Genomic DNA, 24262 nt, shown 5'->3' with positions numbered 1-24262 from the left:
ACTGAGATAGGGGTGTCTGTACTGAGGGACGGGGGTCTATACTTAGTGGAGAAGGGGGTCTGTACTGAGGGAGCCGTGTCTATACTTAGTGGCGAGGGGAGTCTGTACTTAGTGAAGAGGGGGGTCTGTACTGAGGGAGGGGGGTTTGTACTTGGGGAGGGAGCCTGTACTTAGGGAGAAGGGTCTATACTTAGTGGAGAGGAGGGCCTGTACTAAGTATAGACCCCCCCCACCAGTAAAAAACCCTCTCTTCACTATGTACAGACTCCCTTCTCTCAGTACAGACACCCCCTCCAATTGTGCTAGGAGGGAGATGGTGGGAGAGAAAATATCTGCTGGGGGGGGGGGTGCTTTGGGAGGGAAGAGAGCTTGTGCTGTTCTGGGGGGTCGGACTTCAAATCCAGCCCCCACTTATAGCATTGGTCCTCTCCCCTCCCAAATTGCACATGTCCTCTGAACCTCACCCACCCACCCAGTCTGTCCAGGAACAATATAATAAAATTAGTACAGGCCTCAGATCAGCTCAGACATGCATAGCACTGTCCCTTCTCCCCCCCCCTCTTCTTCCTATGTACATGTAAACAGCCGAGGAGGGGGAGCAGCTTTGGTCTGGACTCTGCTGTGTGTTGCAGTGAGACAGCAGGGACAGTGATCCGGATCAGTGTCACTGCTGACGGGTGTCATCCCTCAGGTGGGTGTCACCCGGGTGCGCTCTGCAACCCCACAGTGACACCACTGGTCATGGCAGATGGCAAAGAATTGTGGATCTTAGTCCAGGGAAGGTCTAGGCCTGCTGCAAAGGTTGAAGCTATAGTACAAGCTGAGCCAGTGTATTTTAAAGAAGCAGCACAGGATTGGTTACTTTCATGTGTAGGATGTTTGTGTAGCTGGAACTTGATGTCTGTGCATGCATGTTGGATTGCTACTTGTATGTGTATTTGTGCACACTGAAGTGGTTCAGTTTGGATCATTTTGCTCACGTTCCTTAGAGTGTGGTTGGTTGTATGTGAGCGTGTGTTTTTAGAGACAAGAAATGTGAGTTTGTTGGGGTAAGGGACTTTATTAGACTCTACAGTGTAGGCCTTATTGGGGTAGGGATTTATGAGAATAGTATAAATGTGAGATTAAAAGAGTATTATTGGTAAACAACACTGTAATATTAGCAGCTTTATACATGTGTACAACTATTATGACTGATAAACTTTTATACTTTGTTAGCATTTCCTCCTTACTTCAGCTCAGATCAGTTCATGCTCTGTAATTTTTTTTAAATAAGGACATTTTCCTTGACTGACTTTCATGTTCTTTAAATAGAAAATGTAAGGAAAAAATACTATAACATATTTTCTATAGGGCTAAAAGTATGTGGCTGTTTTTAAATATCAGTATTTTGCATATTATAAGTCTACTAAAGCACCTGTACAGCACTGCAGCAATGTGGTATACTTATGTTAATAACAATCATTGCTGCTATTAAATATTAATGCTGAGGATAATAGGAAACCTAACGATAAGCTACACTATAGTGCTTTTCCTTCTAGACTTGGTAATGTGAACATCTATATTATGGCACTATACAGTATTTATGAAATATTATTTGGAAGGCTTGATAATATGTTACCACTCCTTCATTTTTTCACCCTTCTTTTTTCCTTGCCAAATGGTTTCTTTTTAAAATCATTCATACCAAATGCTCTCTTCCAACTTCATTTAAAGCAGTTTTCCCAGTTCCTACCTTTTCTTTTACATCACGTGAATTAATCTTGTGATTCTCCATGTTTATTCCTTACATTTCCTTGTATCTCATGCATTCCCACCCATGTTCTGCCTGACCTCTCTTTACAGTGAGTCCATCTTCTGCTCCTCGAATAGCTCGATCGAGCAGTATTCCAGCTCAGGACTCCTCTTTTGAGCTTTTTGGTTCCTCAAACCTGGGAAGTTCATTATCTCTTGCTGACAGACCCAAAGGAACAATGACTAGATCTGGCTCATTTAGAGATCCTGCTGATGATGGTAAGTACATTGCACAAATGTAATGCAGCAAAACTGATCTGAAGATGCAATTATAATTTCATATCAACATTTTGCAATTTTTTTCACATTGTGGTGTTATGTAGATCTGGTGTTTATTGATTTAGATTTCCTAGAAGGATTGTTGCATAAACAAACTGATGATGAGCTTGTGCTTGGGGGGGGGGAAATTGCTCTCCTTCCAGACTGGTGTCAATAAAGATACTGCAGAAACAGTGCAAAATACAGTTTTTGAATGATAAAATCTCATGCGGTCATCCATGAACATTTCTATTATGTATCGTGATGAAATTTTGTGTCTGGTAACAGATGTCTGGATATTACAAATATTATGTAGCTTTTATGTGCATTGACCGTTTTAGTGATAATATAGGAAAATGCCTCCACTAGATATTATTTGCATGCCTATAAATTTTAAAAAGGCCATCAATATTGGGAACTTTAAAAATAGTTAAGTGAATTCAAACTGTATACGCTAAGATACTCTAAGATTAAATTATCAAAAGTGGAGCAGACAGAATCCAGAGCAGCTGTACTTGGTAACCAATCAGCTTCTATCTTTAGCTTGTTCAGTAAGCTTTAAAAATTTAAATATGATAACAAATGTAATAGGTTGATGGTTGCCTTGCACAGCTGCTCCAAATTCTGTCTACTTCAGTTTTGATCAATTCTCTTCATTGTATCTGTGTAATCAGCCTAGCTATTATGATTTATTTTTATTAATTTCGCTGTACACAATGCAAAAGAAACACTTTTTGAGCTTTGAAAGTACTGGCGGGTTTTCATGCAGTCACCTTTAAGGGAGCTAGGTTCACTGCATTGAAGTTCATCTTTTAAGAAAGAAAATAGCGCACTCTGTGAAACTGCTGTAAATGCAAGCGTTGGTGATTATCAAAAGAAAGAAGCATGCACCATTTATAGCAATTCACATTCCAGAAAGTCTCCATGGCATCAGTGTTCACAAACTGTGAACTTACAAGTTTATGTATAGTGGCTTTATTTTTTTCGTGAAGCTATACGGTTTTACTAATCTGATGATCTCTTTATTTTTCAGTTCATGGTTCTGTTCTGTCACTGGCATCCAGCGCATCATCAACATACTCCTCTGTAAGAACCAACTGTATAAATGTGTAGCTGCAGCCACAGCTGCCTGTGCTGTGTTTAGAAATCATTATGTTCATTAGCAGTGCATGAAAGACTCTGCTTGTGCTTTGAATGCAAATAAGAGTGTAGAGATACATATTAATAAGCAGCTGGAAGACTGTTTGCTCATGCTGTAACATCCTCTCTTTATTTTTCTGTGGCATGCTACGCTTGTCTATCAGGCTGAGGAAAGGATGCAATCGGAGGTACATTCAGTGTTCTATCCTTTGTTGCAGAGCTATTCTCTTCCCTTTCATTTACTCTAACGATTTACTTCTAAATATTATACCTTATAGTCTACTAATATGGCAATATCTTACATATACTTACTATATTTAATATGTACTAATAATTTAGTGATATGTTGTGTATACTACTACAGTATAGTCTAATAACAGATAACATAACATTATAGTATTTGTATAACTTTACCTAAACAGTATAACATTTAACTATTTAAATTTATAAACTTACATTTATTTACTTTGTTTCACTTTGCAAAATAGCAAATCCGCAAACTTCGGAGAGAACTGGAATCATCACAGGAAAAAGTTGCAACTCTGACCACACAACTGTCTGCTAATGTAAGTGCTGCATATGGTCTTTTAAACATATTCTCTGGTCTAAAGTATTTCTTTGACTTGTTCCACAGTTCTTTTTATACTCCCCAGACTTAGAATTTAAAGTAATACTACAGAAACATTTTATTTTAGGTTTTTATAGAGTGCAAAAGTGTTGAAGCCACTGTCAGGTTTTCATAAGGATATTTGTTCTTGTTAGGGAGATTTCCCTTCAGTTCCTGTGTTGGTGATGGTGTCCCTGGACAGGAAATAAGGGAAAGTATCCATCTGGAACGCAACAGCTGACAAAAATTCTAACCTTCCATCACTAAACCCCAAACTGGTTTTACTGCTGCTCTGTCTCTTGTTAGAAAGATTAGACCTCACTTTTTGTCTTCGTTATGTATGCAGTAAGAGAAAAATCCCAACTGGTACACAGACTGCAATAAAAACTGATAGAAGTTGTAACCACAGTTCTAAAACCTTTACTGGAATAACACTTTAAGTTAGATGAACCTTCTGAAAAATATATCATCTTGTTGTCTTGATATTATGAGTGGAAAATATAATAATTTTTCTACTCGATGTATTGTTATACTAGAATAAAAGCATATCAATGTGCAGAAAATGTGCACTTCTAAAATATGAAAAACTTAAATGATATTTAATGGTTAATGTAGTAGTTACAGGTTTGTGTTTTCCACAGATGTACAGTATTTCTCAGTTATATTTGAAGTAGAATTGCACATTCACAACCTTTTCTCACACCCCTAACCCCCCCCCCCCCCCAATCACTTCCAAGCACACTTCACATCATGCAAACTGGTCAGTTAGCCCTATGGGGGAGAGTAATTGTAGGCCAGAGGTCTAATGCTCTAGTTTCAGTACTTGCACATAACATTTTTATGAGAAGGTAGGTGCCCATACCGCTAACTTTGAGCATATGCTGAGCCAATAATGTCTATGAAAGGACAGCACCAAGGTACAAGCATTGGAGGATTCTGCAGGGAAAGCCAGACCCATAGTTTCAGTACTTGCATATAGCAATTTTATGAAAAGTAGAGGTGCCTATACTAATAATTTTGAGCATGTGCTGAGCCATTAATTTTTATGAAAGGACAGCGCCAAGGTACAAACATTGGAGGATGCTGCAGGGAAAGCCAAAGCTATGGCAAATAAACTTTACCCACAGTGTGCAGGATTGGAGGTATGTTTAGAAGTGACCTGGGAGAAGAGAGTAATTTTTTTTATGTAAAAGTGCACTTACATGTTAAATACCTCAATGCCTGCCATTCATTAGATTTGTATCCCACAAGGTTTGAAATCAATTTTAACATAAGCATGGGTGGCAAATGAAAGGTTAAATGTGTAATAAAGATCAGACAACAGTATTGTGAACAAGAGAGAATTATGGTTACTAATACTAATTGTCCTAATCACATTGTTAAATTGCAGTATTTCACAAAAAAAAAAAGACTCACTGTCAAGCAGCCATTTTGCTGGACTACTTGCTAGTAATATTCACTCGTCATACTTGCTCAATAAATACATATACTCCATGGCATGCTGTTTATATAACACTTCAACACCTATGTAGAGTGTACCTATCCAAATTTTTAGGGTCAGCAACACTCCTACTTGGCCCTATTCTATTTCACACTTCCATGATGATGTTATAGTACAATAATGTCTTCGTCTTTGCTTTGTTAATCTAGCCTTGTGTATAAGGTATGTTGCGAAGTAAACTGCACCATCGAGTGCCACTATGTTAATGGCATATATAACAGTATGTAGAAGACAGTGCACAATGGTTTTCTGTTTGTGCAATTGCTCTTATATTCATATGATTTTGATAGAACAATGAATCAAAAGGAAAAAAATGAAATTTTTGTTTACTCTGCTCATCACAACATATTTAATGCTTGAATGACTGGAGTGCTTTTGATCTGGAATGTCATTTACAGCATTTGCAATGGTCCATAGGCTTTACTATGTCTTTAACGCCAAACTGCCAAAGAGATGTTGGTGCTGCCTTAAGCAGCATATTTTTACCATGGATGTGTGATACTTGATGGATTACTAAACAATGACTGTACTTTAGTGTAATAATTGTATAGTCCCTTCTAGATTTATAACAGATATCTTGTTTTGTGATTATTTTTTTTTTAATCTTTTGTAGGCAAACCTAGTTGCAGCATTTGAACAGTCATTAGTGAACATGACCTCCCGACTTCGTCTGCTTGCTGATAATGCACAAGAGAAGGTAAGTAAAACCAAGCAAAATTGCTGATTTCGCTTTTGCTACAGTAAATAAGAGCCAATGCACATATAGTACTATTTTAAAGGAAAGGTGACTATTTATTATTGAAAAATCAGTTTTTCATCATGTGTATAAACCTTAGATGTAATTATTTTAAAATGCACTGCCTTAGCTTTGCCTCATACCTCTGGATATGCACCAGCAATGTGACAGAGCTGACCCTTGTTTAGTATAGTGTATATCACCTAACAAGAATGATCAGCCCTTGCTCAGTATCATTTAGCAGGCATTTCAATTAGAGATTTTGTGATGTGCTTCAAACTTTGTGATTGGTGAACATTAGGGATAAGCAATGATTTTACTGAAATTTTGGTGACATGTAGGACATTTAACTGATGCAAAGGGGAATGCAAAATTGGGGTGGGCATTAAACGGCTGCTAAGTGTTTTTCAATTATCCTGATCCTGTTTTTAGGCCAACACTAAAAAAGCTAGCCCTGAAGGCAACCCTAATTCTGAAGGGTATGCCAAATCCTAGCAATATCACTGACCCCATGTTTGTAAACAAAATCATGTAATCACCCTGAAAAAGCATAGTATTTTATTAACAAAATTATGTCACACAGCAGCAGAGTTGTTTGCATGCTCCTTGCTTTAAAGGGGAAAAGGTATTTTTTGCTAAATAGGCAGGGCCAAATTAGAGGTTAATTTTCCATCAAAATTGCACATTTCTATTTTAAGTAACATAAATTACTCCACTCATTATGGCCTTTGTCACCGCACAGTTTAACAATGGTGTACATCAACCATCAGGGAGGAACTAGAGCAGACCTGGTCTTGGGCAGAACTTCATGTTCCAGCCTTGTCAACTGTGTACTTCCAAGCAATTGGATGTTGGCATACAGACTTTTCCTCAGTCAATTCAACCAAGGGAGATTTTTCCCTACACGTGGAGGTATTTCCAGACTTGTGTCTCAAGTAGGAGAAGCTGGATATGGACCTCCTGGCTTTCAGGTTTAACAACATACTGCACAGGTTTGACTCCAGGTACAGAGATCCAGTAGCAGAAATAGTGGATGCTCTGGTAGTTCCATGGCATCAGTACATCCTTACTACATCTTTCCTCTACTCAAACTCCTTCCTCTCTTGCAGAATTCATATGGAGAGTATTTCAGTGTTCTCATAGTTTTGGACTGACCTAGGCAGATATGGTACTCTGACTTGATCAGACTCCTGGCAGACTGTCAGCAGTCATTTCGAGATCGTCTGGATCCTCTGCCTCAAGGACTAATTTACCACCCAGCTTTATGATCACTGGCTTTAACTGCATGGCTGTTGAAGCCCAAGTGCTGAGAAAGAGAGGCGTCTCTGAATCAATGATTTCCATGGTGTTAAAAGCTAGGAAGTATACTTCTCACAAGGTCACAAGATCCTGGTTTTCACAATTGGAAACTCTCTATGGAATGAATTCCTTCCTTTTTGCCGATAGGTCTGGACCAACATTTGGTCCTCAGTACTGCCAAGGCTCAGGTCTCTGTGCTTGTGATTTTGTTCCTTAGACCTCCAGATTTCATCTGTTACTCCTTGCAATCTGTACTTGGTCATGTAAGGTATGTTCTGCTTTACACTCAGAAGGTTACATTTCTTGTTGCCATAAGCTCTGTGAGGCGAGTGTCTGAGTAGATGACCTTATCTTGTAAAGAGCCTTACACAGACAAGGTAGTGTTCAAACCCAGAACTTCCTTTTTACCTAAGATAGTTTCACCTCAATCAGGGCATTAAATATATGACTCCCTGTTCTGCTCCATTTCATCAGGAGATCTCTCTCCATTGTCTGGATGTAGTTCTAGTTGTGATAGTTTATTTCACAGCCACTGCTTCCATAAAAAAAATATTTTTTACTCTTTTTGTCATTTCGTAAGAGTAAATTAGCTTCTCAATCCATCATTTCCTGGTGGCTCAGACAGACCATCCTTCAAGCGCATGGTCTTAGCTCCTCAGCATCAGGCAACCTTCTCAAATTTGCATTGCCACCTGGTCTTGTGTTCACATTCACAACAGCTCATGACTGTTCTGATGCTGGCTTTGGGCGTAAGGTCTTTCAGGTGGCTTTTTGAGTTTCAGGCAGACCCATTTATGTTGTTTCCAGGATTTTGTGTTCACTGTAAAATCTTTTTCTTAAAGTCCATTTATGAGCGCAGGAACATTAAATGGTAAACTGGGAACAGCTGCAACGCAGCCACGAAGTGGTAGGCCATGTAAAATGACTGAGTGGTATCTGCATATGCTGAAGCGCACAGTGTGCAGAAGTCGCCAACTGTCTGCAGAGTCAATAGCTAAAGACCTCCAAACTTTGTGTGGCCTTCAGATTAGCACAACAACAGAGCATAGATAGCTTCATGGAATGGGTTTACAATGGCTGAGCAGCTGCATCTAAGCCTTACATTACCAAGTGCAATGCAAAGCATCGAATGCAGTGGTATAAAGTACGCCTCCACTGGCCTCTAGAGTAGCGAAGACGTGTTCTCTGGAGTTACAAATTACGCTGCTCTGTCTGGCAATCCGATGGATGTGTCTGGGTTTGGTGGCTGCCAGGAGAACGGTACTTGCCTGACTGCATTGTGCTAAGTGTAAAGTTTGGTGGAGGGGGGATTATGGTGTGGGGTTGTTTTTCAGGGCTTGGGCTTGGCCCCTTAGTTCCAATGAAGGGAACTCTTAAGGCATCAGCATACCAAGACATTTTGGACAATTTCATGCTCCCATCTTTGTGGGAACAGTTTGGGATGGCCCCTTCCTGTTCCAACATGACTGCGCACAAGTGAACAAAGCAAGGTCGATAAAGACATGGATGAGCGCGTTTGAGGTGGAGGAACTTGACACGTTTGGGATGAATTCGAGTGGAGACGGCGTGCCAGGCCTTCTTGTCCGACATCAGTGCCTGACTTCACAAATGCACTTCTGGAAGAATGGTCAAACATTCCCATAGACACACTCCTAAATCTTGTGGACAGCCTTCCCAGAAGAGTTGAAGCTGTTATAGCTGCAAAGAGTGGGCCAACTCAATATTGAACACTACAGATTAAGACTGGTATGCCAGTAAAGTTCATGTGCGTGTGAAAGCAGGCGTCCCAATACTTTTGGCAATAAAGAGTCGTGTGTGTATGTGTCTATATATATATATATATATATATATATATATATATATATAAAAGCATTTGCAGCTGCTTAATTGTTGAAACCTCAAAAGCTGCTCTGGTAAATGTCAGCCGATTTTCAGTTTCCGCTGCTTGCTTGCCTGACTTGCAGTTTGCTATGGGGGGAGTTCTGTAGTTGGATGGGCCTTTCAGTACAACAAAGAAAAGTCTGTATGGATAGGCAATTTTAGAGTCTATCTTAAGAAGAAAAATGGAAACTTAAGCATGTACATAGTATAACTGTAGGATTTAACCGATATCTTCTAAAACCTTATTTTGGTCTCAAGACACTGAATGAAATAATTGGATAAAATTCATAAGGTTTCATCATATAAGGGTCAGAGTAGATGGTCAGCCTTCAAGAGTTGCAAATAGAAAAGGGTGAGGGTTGAAAGATCCGTCTACCTTGCAGTACACCCTTATTGCTAAGTGATGTACTAGTGCAGGCCTTGAAATTTCCACTCGTCTCCTCGCAGTGACGAGTGGAAATTATGGTGGGGGCGAGTGTGTTTCCCAGGGCCGTCTTGCTGAGCAGGCTCGGAACTCAGGGCTGGCTCCATCACTCGCACTGGGAGCCGTCAGACTGCTCAATAGTTGAGCAAAGTGAAAGCAAAGGAAGGAGTACGTGCTGTGCTCTGTGCCTCCCCCTAGAGTGCAGTACCCGGCTCTGTGAGTGAAGGTAAAGTACTGTACTGCAACTTTTTATAGGGCTGTGTGTATGTACAGTACGTGTGTGTGTGTGTTATTATGGGTGTTAGAGGATGGGGCATTTGAGGTACTGCTGGGTTGGATAGAAGGTAGAATATGCTTGGTAGAGTTATGGTTTGGTGAGTGAGAGATTATGGTTGTATGCGGTGCATGGTCTAATTATGATGTAGTGCTTAGGGGGACATTGGAGGCCCTGATGTAATATGGGGGGACTTTGGGGACCCTGATATAATGTGGGGGGACTCTTGGGACCCTGATGTAATGTGGGGAGACTCTGGGAACCCTGATGTAATGTGGGTAACATTTAACGGTGTCATTTCATGAGATAATTTACAAGCGCATGTTTAGGGTATGAACCACTGATGTATACATGTTGATCATATCCCCCCTTAATCTCCTCTTCTCAAGAGAATAAATTCAGTTCCTCTAATCCTTCCTCATAGCTGAGCTCCTCTTATCAGTTTGGTTGCCTTTCTCTGTACTTTCTCCAGTTCCCCAATGTTTTTTTTTTATGAATTGGTGCCCAAAATTGAACTGCATATTCCAGTTGAGGTCTTATTAATGACTTGGACAGGGGTAAAATGATATCAATCTCTCTGGAGTCTATACCTCTTAATACAAGAGAGGATTTTGCTCGCTTTAGAAATCGCAGCTTGGCATTGCATGCCATTATTAAGCTTGTGATCTACCAGAACTCCCAGATCCTTCTCCACCATTGATTCTCCCAGTTGTACTCCCCCTAGTATGTATGATGCATGCATATTCTTAGCCCCCAAGTGCATAACCTTACATTTATCAACATTAAACCTCATTTGCCGCATAGTTGCCCAATTAAACAGTGCATTGAGGTCGGCTTGTAAGTTGGAGACATCCTGTAAGAACATTATATCACTACATAGCATGGTGTCATCTGCAAAGACTGAAATGGTATTTTTAATCCCAGACCCTATATCATTTATAAATGTATTAAGAAAGTAAGGGTCCCAACACTGAACCTTGGGGTACACCACTGACAATCCTAGACTATTCAGAGAATGAATCATTAACCACTACTCTCTGAATACTCTCTGAATACAATCTTTTAGCCAGTTTTCTATCCATTTACATATGGATTTTTCCAAGCCCATAGACTTTACCTTACACATTAGCCGTGTGTGGGGAACTGTGTCAAAATATTTAGCAAAATCCAAGTATACCACGTCTACCGCCACCCCTCTGTCCAAGGTTTTGCTCACCTCCTCATTAAAAATCAGAAATCAGATTTGTTTGACAATTTCTGTCTTTCATGAATCCATGCTGTCTGTTGCTTGAAATATTTTATTCCAGCAAGAACTCATCTATGTGGTCTTTTATTAAGCTCTCCAGTATCTTCCCAACTATAGATGTTAAACTATAATTACTTGGTAAAGTCTTTGACGCCTTTTTACATATAGGCACCACATTGGCCTTTCACCAATCTAGTGGTACTATGCCAGTCATTAAACAGTCCCTAAAACTTGAGCAACAGACATGCATAGGGCAGCCCCTGTCAATAAGTGAATGGGCTGCCCTATGCACAACGCATGTAAAACACGTTTTCAGAATCTCAAACAGGAACGCTAATTCCCACAATGCGATATCTGAATTGGGTCTCAAGGTTTACATCTGCTAAGAAGCTGTACCCCATTCAGTAGTCAAAAAAAATATTGTCATGAGTCCCCCCCACCCCAACCTTACCTCGATTGGAATGTGTTGGCGTAAACTGAAGCCACAAGACATGCAGCAGATTGCTTTGCCACTTGTGTTGGGACAGTGTTAGGCAATGCTATTTAACACAACTGTTTCATACAAGGCCTGAAGTCTAAGTCATAGAGCAATTTTGCAATTACAACCATTCATATCACATTCATTTTACAGAAAGTAGCTCTGGTCATTTCAGCAGCAGTCCGGCTCTGCCTACAGCTAGGAGAAGGGAGCCTTAATTGGCTTCCTCTGCTGCCATTTACATGTAGACCCCACTACTGGGCTTTGGTTGACACTTAGGAAGCCTGTGTACAGGTAAGATCGGCAAGCCTACACACTGTTTTATTACATTTAAACTGTGTCAGTGCTTCAATGTGGCTGGCACTGGGACCAGCTGAGGCTCATTTATATGATGTCCAACACTTTGCATACTGCATGTTGGGCACCAGGGCCACACAGCATCTTCCTTTTTATTCTGTGGATACTAAAAAAGGGACTTAACTGATTTTTTGGGAAGCCTGAGGTGCTAAAGTGGGTATCTGAAAGTACACTTAGGCATGTTAGATATCAATACAGTTATGTTAGGTTTCTAAATATAAACACAAGCTCAATGTATAAATAAAGTTTCATCTATGTTAAACACAATAGAAAGCCAAATAATTTTTTATTTCTTTCATCCTTGCGATTTTTTTAATTTTAGGACTCAGAGCTTGTAGAACTGAGAGAAACAATTGAATCACTAAAGTCCAAGAACTCCGAGGCACAGGCTGTCATCCACGGGGCACTGAACCCTCAAGATCATGCACCACGGGGTATGCTAGATTGTTCTGTTAATTGTCATTGCACAGTTTTTAACAGGCTAGCAATATAAACAATTAAACATGACTGTTGTGAGTACTGTGTTTTAATTTGTTTCAGTGGTTTACCTTAGATATAGTATATGGACTAGATTCATCACTGTTTTTATACTATAAACTGATTTTCAAATAGTTGCCAGACTACTAGGCCAAATGCTGATATTGACTTTGAACTGACTGTGATCTTTTTAATAGTTTGTGTAACTTTTTAAATGCAGTTACAATTAAGTGTCCTATTGTGCATTTATTTGCAATCGCCACTTGTTATTCCATCTCATGTTGCAAGTTACACATACTGCAACTTGTTACAAAGAACCATATCAATCACGGTGAGTGCAGTTAGGCCTTAAGTCATTTCTACATGATGTCCCTTATACACCTCATGACCATCCACGTCAGGCAGTCTTCTCATTTTGAAATGTAAACAGCGAGGCACAGTACTGGCTTATCACAAATATTTCATTCCGGCAAAGATTGCCAACTGCTAAGGTTCTCATATGTGATTGTTCATTCATACACTGTGAGTATGATTCTAACTAAAGTATCTATGTCAAGCAGGAGTGTCTGCCTGTGTATGTGCAGCTGCAGACCTGCTGTCGTTTACGAGACATCAATATTGGTTTACCTTTGTATTAACAAGCAAACACTGTACCCTAATGCATCTTTCTACCCAACATGTTGCAATACTTTAAAAAAAAAAAAAAGCACAGTCAATGCTTTGTTTCCTGTTTTAGTGTAGAAAGTAGTATGGTTATGTGATTATTGATAACGTTTTTTTAAAAATGCTGGAAGGACCACAGTATGTGCTAAATTTACTGGACAACAGAGATTTAGTTTCCTGAACACTTTTTGGTGTATCTTACAGATTTTGGGCTGCTAATCATGAAAATAACCTGTAATTTATTATATCAAGTATTATTTTATAGAAATCTGTGTTTGCAATGTCTTGTATTTTCAGTTTACTAATTTTCTCTTACATTATGAGGTGCTTTGCGTAGTGCATGCATGTCCGGACATGCACCCAAGGAATATTGCTAAAGATTTCTGGAACTGGTACAGTTTGGGCATGACTAGGCATGCTTAGGCTGCATGGATGTTGCCTGAAAAGGCTATAAAGGCAGCTCAAATGCACAGATGCTACTCATTTGGTTAATATCAGTTTCCATGTACTGTGATGTGATTGTTTCAAGACATAGCATTGGCCATGTACATGTAGTTTACATAACAAATAAACCAGTTATAGACTTGCTACAGGACGATTGGTGATAGCAGAAATGTCTTGCTAATGTCCAAACTGCCATGAAACCTTTGCGGTGAGTACACACTTAAGTCTCATGATGCACCATGACTGGACCTGTTAAGAAGGTTTATAAACTGTACTGTGGTTGCAAGATTGGTGATCAAGACACGTTCTGGGTTTCTCATTTTTGTTGTGCAAGATATATTTTCGATCTTCGAGATTGGTTCGGAAGAAAGCGGAAGTTACAATGATGTGGTGAGAACAGAATGATCATGTAACAGACTGTCTGACTAATGTCGCTGCTTTCTCTGCTAAAAATAAGAAATCAATTGAATAAACCAATGTGACTTCAGATGTGTGACCAATGCCATATGACAACAGTCTTCCAGTATCACCAAAGAAATGGCGCTTAGACGAAACAAACGAAGATGTTGCAATGCCCCTTCCCTTCATTTAGGGCTTAGAGCTGTCCTCACTGAGATCTGCACTGAGAGACGTCAGATCCCCCCCAAAAGAGCAGAGACCTGTGTGTGTTTAAAACGATCTACAGAAGAAATAACTGCAGATAAACAGGTACAACTTATGTAGGGGGAATTGTTTCATCTCTGTTTACAGTACCCAAGGCTAGTCACTTCACTGGCTTTATGTGAGGATTTACAATTACTTTAATTTCATTGTACAGATTGACAACCGTGTTTTCTGTACAGACTTTGATGGTTTGTTCACAGCTTTGGGTTGTGAACATGGCTCACTAGAATGGCATCTCTGTATTGATTCTTCAATGTTAAGCCTCAAGGCTGTCTTGTTACACAGTGGTAATGTACACCCTTCAATACTTGTTGGCTATGCTACACACATGAAGGAAACATTCAAAAACATGGAACTATTGTTGAAGCACATCCAGTAGACCAAGTATAACTGTAATATCTGTTGATGTAAAAGTAGTGTGTCTGGATGTTTTTCAGATTCCTCCAATAAGGGCCTGCTGTTTAAGCACAGTTCACTACACCTATAACCCTTGCCTCTCTTTCAGTGGAACAGAATTTAACATTTAACAATGTACAGTTGTGTTCAAAATAATAGCAGTGTGATGAAAAAAGTGAATAAAGCTCAAAATCCTTCTAATAGCTTTTATTTCCATACACACAAATGCATTGGGAACACTACACATCCTATTCCAAATCAAAACATGAAGAAAAATATATCAAATTTGTGTTGTTCATCTAAAACAAATTGCAGAAAAGTGAATATTAGATTGTTCAAAAAAATAGCAGTGTTTGTATTCACTATATAAACTGAAAAATGTTTGAAGATTTTGCTTTCCTTTGAATCACTTAATTAATATTGGACGATGATTGGACTACATTCCACAGTTCTTCTCTATTTCTTGGTTTTGCCTCAGAAACTGTATTTTTGATGTCACCCCACAAGTTTTCTATTGGATTAAGATCCGGGGATTGGACTGGCCACTCCATAACGTCAACTTGTTGGTCTGGAACCAAGATGTTGCATGTTTACTGGTGTGTTTGGGGTCGTTGTCTTGTTGGAACTCCCATTTCAAGGGCATTTCCTCTTCAGCATAAAGCAGCATGACCTCTTCAAGTATTCTTATGTATTCAAACTGATCCATGATCCCTGGTATGCGATAAATAGGCCCAACACCATAGTATGAGAAACATCCCCATATCATGATGCTTGCGCAACCATGCTTCACTGTCTTCACAGTGTACTGTGGCTTGAATTCAGTGTTTGGGGGTTGTCTGACAAACTGTCTCCGGCCACTAGACCCAAAAAGAACAATCTTACTTTCATCAGTCCACAAAATATTGCACCATTTCTCTTTAGGCCAGTCAATGTGCTCTTTGGCAAATTGTAACCTCTTCAGCACGTCTTTTTTTCAACATGTGGGACTTTTCGGGGGCTTCTTGCAGATAGCTTGGCTTCACATAGGTGTCTTCTAATTGTAACAGTACTCACAGGTAACTTTAAACCTTCTTTGATCTTTCTGGAGCTGATTGTTGGCTGAGTCCTTGCCATTGTGGCTATTCTTCTATCCATTCGAATGGTAGTTTTTCGCTTTCTTCCACGTCTTTCAGGTTTTGGTTGCCATTTTAAAGCATTTGCGATCATTTTAGCTGAGCAGCCTATAATTTTCTGCACTTCTTTATATGTTTTCCCCTCTCTAATCAACTTTTTAATCAAGGTACGCTGTTCTTCTGAACAATGTCTGGAACGACCCATTTTCCTCAGAATTTCAGAGATAAATGCACTGTAACCAGCATGTACAACATTTGCTGCCGTCCTTCCTTAAATAAGGGCAATAATTGCCACCTGTTTTTCAAAGAATGAATGACCTCACTAATAGAACTCCACACTGCAATTGTTTTGAACATGCCCCTTTCAATTAGTGATTCAATTACACAGAATCAGCAGCATGCATGTCATGACTGTTGGGTCTGTTGGATTTCTATTACTCTACTACACCTGCTAGTAAATTATTTGCCATGTAGAAATATAATTTCTACCAAAAACAGTGATTGATTAGGTTAGTGATGTCTGACTGCTATTATTTTGAACACAACTGTAGATAGGATTCTAGCATCTCTATATGTTCGCAGCGGATAAGGATGCATCTGAGGTATCCCGATTGTGCTTTACTTGGCAGAAGGATATTCTGACTCTTACTGACGATTATCAGGAAGAAGGGGTGAAACAGTATTTCCCTCCTATAATCTCCGCCGGAGATGGGTACATTGAACTAAAATTCCTCTATCAATTTTATTATACACCACAGAGACTGTTGGTGATCTATGCTATGGTTGATGAACATTGTCCAAAATGCCATGGTGGGAACATTTATCCATATGGTTTGGACTTGTCCCTGTATACAACAGTTTTGGAATGATGTAGTGCAATATCTTAACACAGTTACTGGATTGAAGCTTAGTATAAACTCCATACGCTTTTGGGTATTTTTGAAATATATGCTACTTCTCCCTATAAGAGACTATTTCTCTTATATACTGCCTTTTATGCTAAGAAAACTATCCTGTTTAAATGCTGGATCTTCCTACTCTCCAATTATGGAGGTCAATGGTGAACGCTGTCTGTCCCCCTATACAAACTTTTATATATGGGCAGAAACTGCCCTAAAAAATTAAATAAGATGTGGGCAGCCTGGATGGAAGCTATAGGCTTAACCATGTGATAGGAAACTAATACTAATGTATTGCTAGATATTATGTGCTATATCTTAATTTTTTGACTTGTGGCTGGGTTTTCTGCTCCATTCCCTCCTCTGCCCCCCACCCTCCTTTTTTTCTTTATTCTTTTAATATCCAGGAATATCATATGCTGTAATTCTGACTTTTCTTGAGGAATAGACATTTGAGGTTTTAATTACCATTGAGTTTTGTCGTTTTTTTTCATTTGAATAACTGGTCTTCGGCTTTTGGAACTTTTGTGCAACTTCTCTAGTGCTGTACACTTCTATCCTTTTTGTGTCAGTGCCACACATGTCACTTGTTTTTGTTCTTTTTAATTATAATAAAGAATATCTGTTAAAAAAAGTAGTGGGTGCTTGGAATGCAGCTTAGATACAGTCATGGCCGAAATTGTTGGCACCCTTGATATTTCTCCAGGAAATCATGTATTTCTCACGAAACGTATTGCATTAACACATGTTTTGCTATACACATGTTTATTCCCTTTGTGTGTATTGGGACAAAACAAAAAAAGGGAGGAAAGAAAGCAAATTCGACATAATGTCACACAAACCTCCAAAAATGGGCTGGACAAAAGTATTGGCACCCTTTCACAACTGCGGATAAATAAGAATGTTACAAGCATGTGATGCTCCTGTAAACTCACCTGGGGCAAGTAACAGGTGTGGGCAATATAGAAATCACACCTGAAAGCAGATAAAAAGGAGAGACGTTCACTTAACCTTTGCATTGTGTGTCTGTCTGTGCCACACTAAGCATGGACAACAGAAAGAGGAGACGAGAACTGTCTGAGGACCTGAGAACCAAAATTGTGGCAAAATATCAACAATCTCAAGGTTACAAGTCCATCTCCAGAGAACTAGATTTGCCTTTGTCCACAGTGCGCAACATTATCAAGAAGTTTGCAACCCATGGCACTGTAGCTAATCTCCCTGGTCGTGGACGGATGAGGAAAATTGATGAAAGATTGCAACGCAGAATAGTCCGGATGGTGGATAAGCAGCCCCAAACATGTTCCAAAGACATTCAAGCTGTCCTGCAGGCTCAGGGAGCATCAGTGTCAGCGCGAACTATCCGTCGACATTTAAATGAAATGAAACGCTATGGCAGGAGACCCAGGAGGACCCCACTGCTGACACAGAGACATAAAAAAGCAAGACTACAGTTTGCCAAAATGTACTTGAGTAAGCCAAAAGCCTTCTGGGAAAACGTCTTGTGGACAGATGAGACCAAGATAGAGCTTTTCGGTAAAGCACATCATTCTACTGTTTACCGAAAACGGAATGAGGCCTACAAAGAACAAAACACAGTACCTACGGTAAAATATGGTGGAGGTTCAATGATGTTTTGGGGTTGTTTTGCTGCCTCTGGCACTGGGTGCCTTGACTGTGTGCAAGGCATCATGAAATCTGAGGATTACCAAAGGATTTTGGGTCGCACTGTAGGGCCCAGTGTCAGAAAGCTGGGTTTGCGTCCAAGATCCTGGGTCTTCCAGCAGGACAATGACCCCAAACATACGTCAAAAAGCACTCAGAAATGGATGGCAAAGAAGCGCTGGAGAGTTCTGAAGTGGCCAGCAATGAGCCCAGATCTAAATCCCATTGAACACCTGTGGAGAGATCTTAAAATTGCTGTTGGGAAAAGGTGTCCTTCCAATAAGAGAGACCTGGAGCTGTTTGCAAAGGAAGAGTGGTCCAAAATTCCGGGTGAGAGGTGTCAGAAGCTTATTGATGGTTATAGGAAGCGACTGATTTCAGTTATGTTTTCCAAAGGGTGTGCAACCAAATATTAAGTTAAGGGTGCCAATACTTTTGTCCAGCCCATTTTTGGGGTTTTGTGTGACATTATGTCATATTTGCTTTTCTGCCTCTGTTTTATATTTGTTCCAATACATACAAAGGGAATAAACATGTGTATAGCAAAACATGTGTTAATGCAATACCTTTTTTGTGTGAAATACTTGATTTTCAGGAAAAATATCAAGGGTGCCAACAATTTCGGCCATGACTGTATAACAAGTATTGTGACAAGTAAGTGGTATTACATATGTGAATAGGACAGAAGTTAAAGAGAGTTGCATTACATTAAAAAGAAATGGCAGCTCTGAAAGAATTTGGTTCCAGGACAGAAATACTTGGCACATGAGCCACTTGTTGACCCAACAAAGATATTTTTGCCTCCACTCCAACAAAGAATTTCTTTCCTCTGTGTCACATAAATCTTGGACTGATGAAAAATTTATGAAATCGATGAACAAGGAAGGTGATGGTTTTCGTTATGTGAGACAGATGTTTCCAAGTATAACTTATACCAAAATTAAGGAAGGCATTTTTATTGGTCCACAGATCAGATATGTTATCAATGAAAAGCGGTTCGAAGATCTGTTAGCGGGGCCAGAGGAAATCACTTGGAAAGCATTCAAGGATGTTCTTGAGAATTTTCTTGGCATCTTCAGATCACCAGACTACAAACGTCTTACAGTATACAAGACAATGAAGTACAACATGTCACTGAAGATTCATTTTTTCATTCGCACCTAGACTTCTTCCCCCAAAATCTAGGTGATGTCAGTGACGAACATGATGAAATGTTTCACTAGGACATTGCCACAATGGAAAAACAGTATCAAGACAGCAGGAGTCCATCAGTACTGGCTGACTGTTGGTGGACACTGCGGCAAGATGCACCAGACACTGAGTACAAAAGAAAATCAGCAGTAAAACATCTTGAGCCCTGTTAAACTCATGCAGCCTCTTAGAAACAGGGGATTAAATACATAATGATCATTAAATGTTAATTTCATATTTCTCAAGACTCCTACATGATACAGTTATTCAGAAATGAATGTCTGTATTCAATTCGAACATGTCTCTCAAAATCACCAAGAGTTTATCAGAAAGCAAAACTTTGAAAATATTTGCTATAGTGTTTTAGGTTGGTTTCCTAGTATCATATATGTAGTCCAGTTATTGTTCGAAATACTCTCATTGGTCCCATCACAAGCCAAGGTTGTGCCCTATATTGCCAGTCCCTCCCTTTATTTCTGGAGCGTTAATAAGAAAGTTACATCTGTTAAGAATACTGTGACAGACAACCTCACATGGTCTGGGATGGGGTGTGTCTCCCAGACTTTTTTGCATTATTTGGGTAGATTAGTTGGTTGGCCATTTAGAAGTAGACGGGGGTTTAGAGCTGAACATACCTTCTCATGCCCAATTTTTAAAGTGTGGTAATGAAAGACTCAGGTTGCAGCTCTGGCTTAGGCAGCAGGGAGGGACTGATGGACTCTAAATCTGGTGGTACAATCGAATATGGCTCGAGGTTCAGGTCTCTTTTGTCACCCATGGTAATGCTGATGCAATAAGAGTCAGCCACTAGTTACAGAAAATAATACCACTGGATGACATAGAATTCTTCTCTCCACTATCAAAAGGACAATTGAATGTGAGGCTTGGTCCTAAGAGCAGTGGGCAGGGCTGCTGGCCCCTTTCCTTTCCAGGAAATCCATGAAAGCCTACTTAGACTTTCCTATAGAAGGTGAAAGCCGAAATCCTCTGATGCCTGGGGGCTTGTGTATGTTATCAGTGCGTACCCTGCTGAACAAATTAAGTGTTCTCTGATGCAGTAACTTATTGAACTTACAAAGAAGTGTCTGGAACCAGAAGGTTTCACCATGACCCATGAGCCAGGTTGACCAAAGTTGAAATGTGTGAAATAGGGAAGTATCTGAAAACCACTGAGTGGTCGAAGTGTACAGAGAAGCCTAACACTGGGAGTGACTGGAGTGCTGACGATGTGATGAGTAGGGACATATTGCTGCAAAATGTGAAACATGACATCACCATTTACATATCGATATTTACTTGCTGAGGTTTGGCCACAAATCCAAACATGCTGAATTGTGTGGTGAAAATAAGTGCAGAAAGTCTACATGCCTTCCTACACTATGTAAACCTAGTTACCCTGGTACATACACTCTAACAGACCATGAACATTTGACCCAATGCTAAAGTACCCCACTGCCATACATTCATATGTAAGAAATTATTTACATAGTCTGGTTGAAAAAAGACACCGGTCCATCTAGCTCAACTGATAAAAAGGGAAAAAAAAATTATGCAATCCTATATACACAATTCTATACCCACAGTTGATTCAGAGGAAGGCAAAAAAAACCCCAGCAAAGCATGATGCAGTTTGCTCCAGCAGGGAAAAAAATTCCTTTCTGATCTCCCAAGAGCCAATTGTTTATTCCCTGGATCAACTTTATAAATGTTAGTATCTAGTTATATTATGCGCATTTAGGAAAGAATCCAGGCCTTTTTTAAAGCAATCTACTGAGCTGGCCAGAACCAGCTCTTGAGGGAGTCTATTCCACATTTATACAGCTTTTACTGTAAAGAAACCTTTCTGTATTTGGAGGTTAAATCTCTTTCCAGATGTAAAGAGTGCCCCCTTGTCCTCTGTGATGACCTTAAAGAGAATAACTCTACATCACTATATGGACCATTTATATATTTGTACGTATTGATCAAATCCCAACTTAATCTCCTTTTCTCAAGTAAGAATAAATTCAGTTCCTCTAATCTTTTCTCCTAGCTGAGCTCCTCCATGCCTCTTATCAGTTTGGTTGCCCTTTTCTGCACTTTCTCCAGTTCCCCAATATCCTTTCTGTGACATTGGGAGAATTGCCTAGTGCCACATCCCAATGCCTCATTGCCACAGTCTGCTGGCATCCTTGCAATGTTTGTTTCAGTATGTCCAAATGCCCCTGCCTCATTCCAACAAATGATGTACATTGTACAATATTCTTTGGCCTCGTCAACACTTTGCAGCAGCATCTAGTCGTTTTTAGCACATACTGGAAAAGTAACCTCCCTTATCAGCAGACCTGAAAAAATGGTGGTCCAGACCAATGCCTCACCTGTGGTCTGGACGTGTTCTATCTCAAGTGGTAGAGAAATGGTTTATTTGAGTCAAAAACTGGCACCAAGAGAAAGAAATAATAGTATTTTGGAGTGAGAGTGTCTGGCCTTTTAGTGGATTTTGGAGGCATGCTTCCTTAACATTCCAGGGAGTACAACACAAGCATTACTTGCTGGTTCCTGGCCCTTTAGGATTTTTCTTTCACAGTGGAGTACTGTGGTGGTTGTTATGTGGGTTCCCTTTCAAAGGGTCAAGGGGCATGGTCCAGGATGGACTGTATTTGTTTACGTGACTTTTTCTCACGTAAACTGGCTCCCTGTCATTTGGCTGTTCAGCAGTAGTCAGGGGGTTAATAGCTGAACACACCTTCTCACGCTTGAAGTGAGAGGCTGTGGAGAGAGAGTCTGGTCAGCACATACTCTCCAACTGTTCCTAGTACAAACAGTTCGGTAAACAGCCAGGAGGCTAACAATTTATGTTACGGTATTATGTTCAAACAATCCTTGCAAGACTGGACTGTGATGTTTATTTTGAACTAAGGACAAACAGAATGGGCAAGAACCTCTCAAATGCAACATGACCTGCAATCTGGCCGCTCACAAATGCTTTTTTTTAAAGCTGATGCAGATGGCCAGATTTGAAAATTTTCAGCACAACTGGCAAGGTTTCCCTGTCTAGAGTAAGTTTTAGTGTGTGAAAGATTGATGGCATTAGCCATCAGTGAAAACAGAGTTTGTTATAACTTTTATTGGTTAACCTGTTTGAAAAATTAAGGTCCCATGCACCCAGGGCCTTTGCCCAGCTCTCCTAAATGCCTTTTCTCCTGGTAGTAAGTGTTTTGGCAGAAAAAAACACTTGCTGCATGTAAATGTGTTTAAACCCATTTAGGTGCATAAAGCTCTTGGGCATTGATTCATTTCATTTGCCAGAATGTTTAGATGCATTTACTCATGTCAAGCATTTTTTTTCCTGCCTGCTGTGTGGGTTTTTTTCTAACCTCAAAATGGTTATGTGTGGACACATAGGCTAACATGGGGATGCCAGGCACCCCTAAAAGCAACATTTTTAACTCTCAGTGTGCAGGCCTTAAAGTTAAAAGTAGGGATTTTTTTTTGTTTTTGTTTTTTTACCATTTAGTTAGCCAGGACATGTTAGAACTCTTACCTTGTACATTCTGTTCACAAAGCACAGAATAGGTTATAAAGCCAGAATAACCTTTGTGTTTGATTAGGTTTACCTCCAGTCATAATGTACTGGTTCTGAAACGCTGAAAAATTGCAAAAATCTCCTGAATCTCCATGTGGCTGTGTCCTTTCAGCCTGGCACAGAATTTAGTGATTTCATTCAATCCTTTTCTGCAGAAGTACATTTTCTCATGTATTTGATTTCATTTGTATCCTGGTGTTTATGCAGCTGGACCCTGCACTGATCATGAGCTGATAACTCTACATTATTATTTTGTGGTTCTAGAGCTGCGAATTAGGCGCCAGAATTCTTCTGATAGCATCTCCAGCCTAAATAGCATTTCCAGTCACTGCAGTGCCGGAAGTGTCAAGGACAGTGATGCCAAAAAGAAGAAGAAGAAGAGCTGGGTAAGCTGTTTCTTGAGATAACATATAAAGAATATAAAACATTTAGGGCTAATGCATGTCTTATGTTATCAAAACACATGTGCAAAAGGGTTCCAAAACATTATACATCTCAAACTCTTCCAGTGTTAATATAACATTAAATACTTTATGTTGTCCGCTGCTATGAATGTTTTAGAGACTGAACATATTGGATACAACACACAGTTGGATGGACTGATTTTTTTAAAGGCAGTTAAAGACCTAAATTTGTCAGAACTTGAGACCACCTTCACTCTGTTGAATGTACACCTAATAATTATCATTCAGAAAACTGATCAATACAATTTAAATCAATACAATTAATACAATACAGTCAATACAATTAAATGTCCTGGAGCATGTCAGTTCTGGATAACCGCTAGTTAGATCATTCATGGCTTTTCACAGAAAACAACATTGACAAAAAGACAAAAAGACACAGAACTCTCAGAAAGATATTCTGGACATTAGTGAGGTTTTGGGTAAATTCAACTATGTCTGAGACAGTCTGGAAAATACACATTACAGGAATTTTGTAAAATTAATTTTTTAAAGGAAATATGAAAGCTGTATGCTTGATAACAGTATCCCTGCAACATTTTTATTGTTATATAAATTGTTTTATTTCAGATCTGCTATACATTTTCATATTTTGATACTTGACAGTGTCTGGAATTAGAATTAAAGTGGTTGTAAGCCTCACATATACCCATTGAAGTGACTGGCTGCAGGTGATACACAGGGAAGAAACAAATCCTCCTGCATAAGTTGTACTTGTTTATCTGTAG

At 39.6% G+C, this 24262-nt stretch overlaps 1 protein-coding gene across 3 annotated transcripts in view; it reads left to right on the top strand.

Annotated features, from left to right (window-relative positions):
* NAV1 (neuron navigator 1) overlaps positions 1–24262 on the top strand; it is a 277210-nt gene that overhangs the window by 190493 nt on the left and 62455 nt on the right. For 2 of the 3 annotated variants that reach the window (XM_089654094.1, XM_089654093.1), the window contains 7 exons: positions 1846–2013; positions 3086–3138; positions 3357–3380; positions 3681–3758; positions 5914–5997; positions 12318–12429; positions 23335–23456. In XM_089654094.1, coding sequence (XP_089510220.1) covers positions 1846–2013; positions 3086–3138; positions 3357–3380; positions 3681–3758; positions 5914–5997; positions 12318–12429; positions 23335–23456 — 641 coding nt within the window. The remainder of the gene's footprint in view (positions 1–1845; positions 2014–3085; positions 3139–3356; positions 3381–3680; positions 3759–5913; positions 5998–12317; positions 12430–23334; positions 23457–24262) is intronic. The other variant, XM_089654095.1, reaches the window with a different exon arrangement.

The sequence above is a fragment of the Staurois parvus genome, unplaced genomic scaffold, assembly GCF_062004578.1.
Source record: "Staurois parvus isolate SC_StPar_1 unplaced genomic scaffold, SC_StPar_1.0 ptg000744l, whole genome shotgun sequence".
In the NCBI taxonomy this organism is placed as follows: Eukaryota; Metazoa; Chordata; class Amphibia; order Anura; family Ranidae; genus Staurois; species Staurois parvus.
The sequence above is the reverse complement of the archived record's forward strand: the minus strand, read 5'-3'. Positions and strand labels throughout refer to the sequence as shown.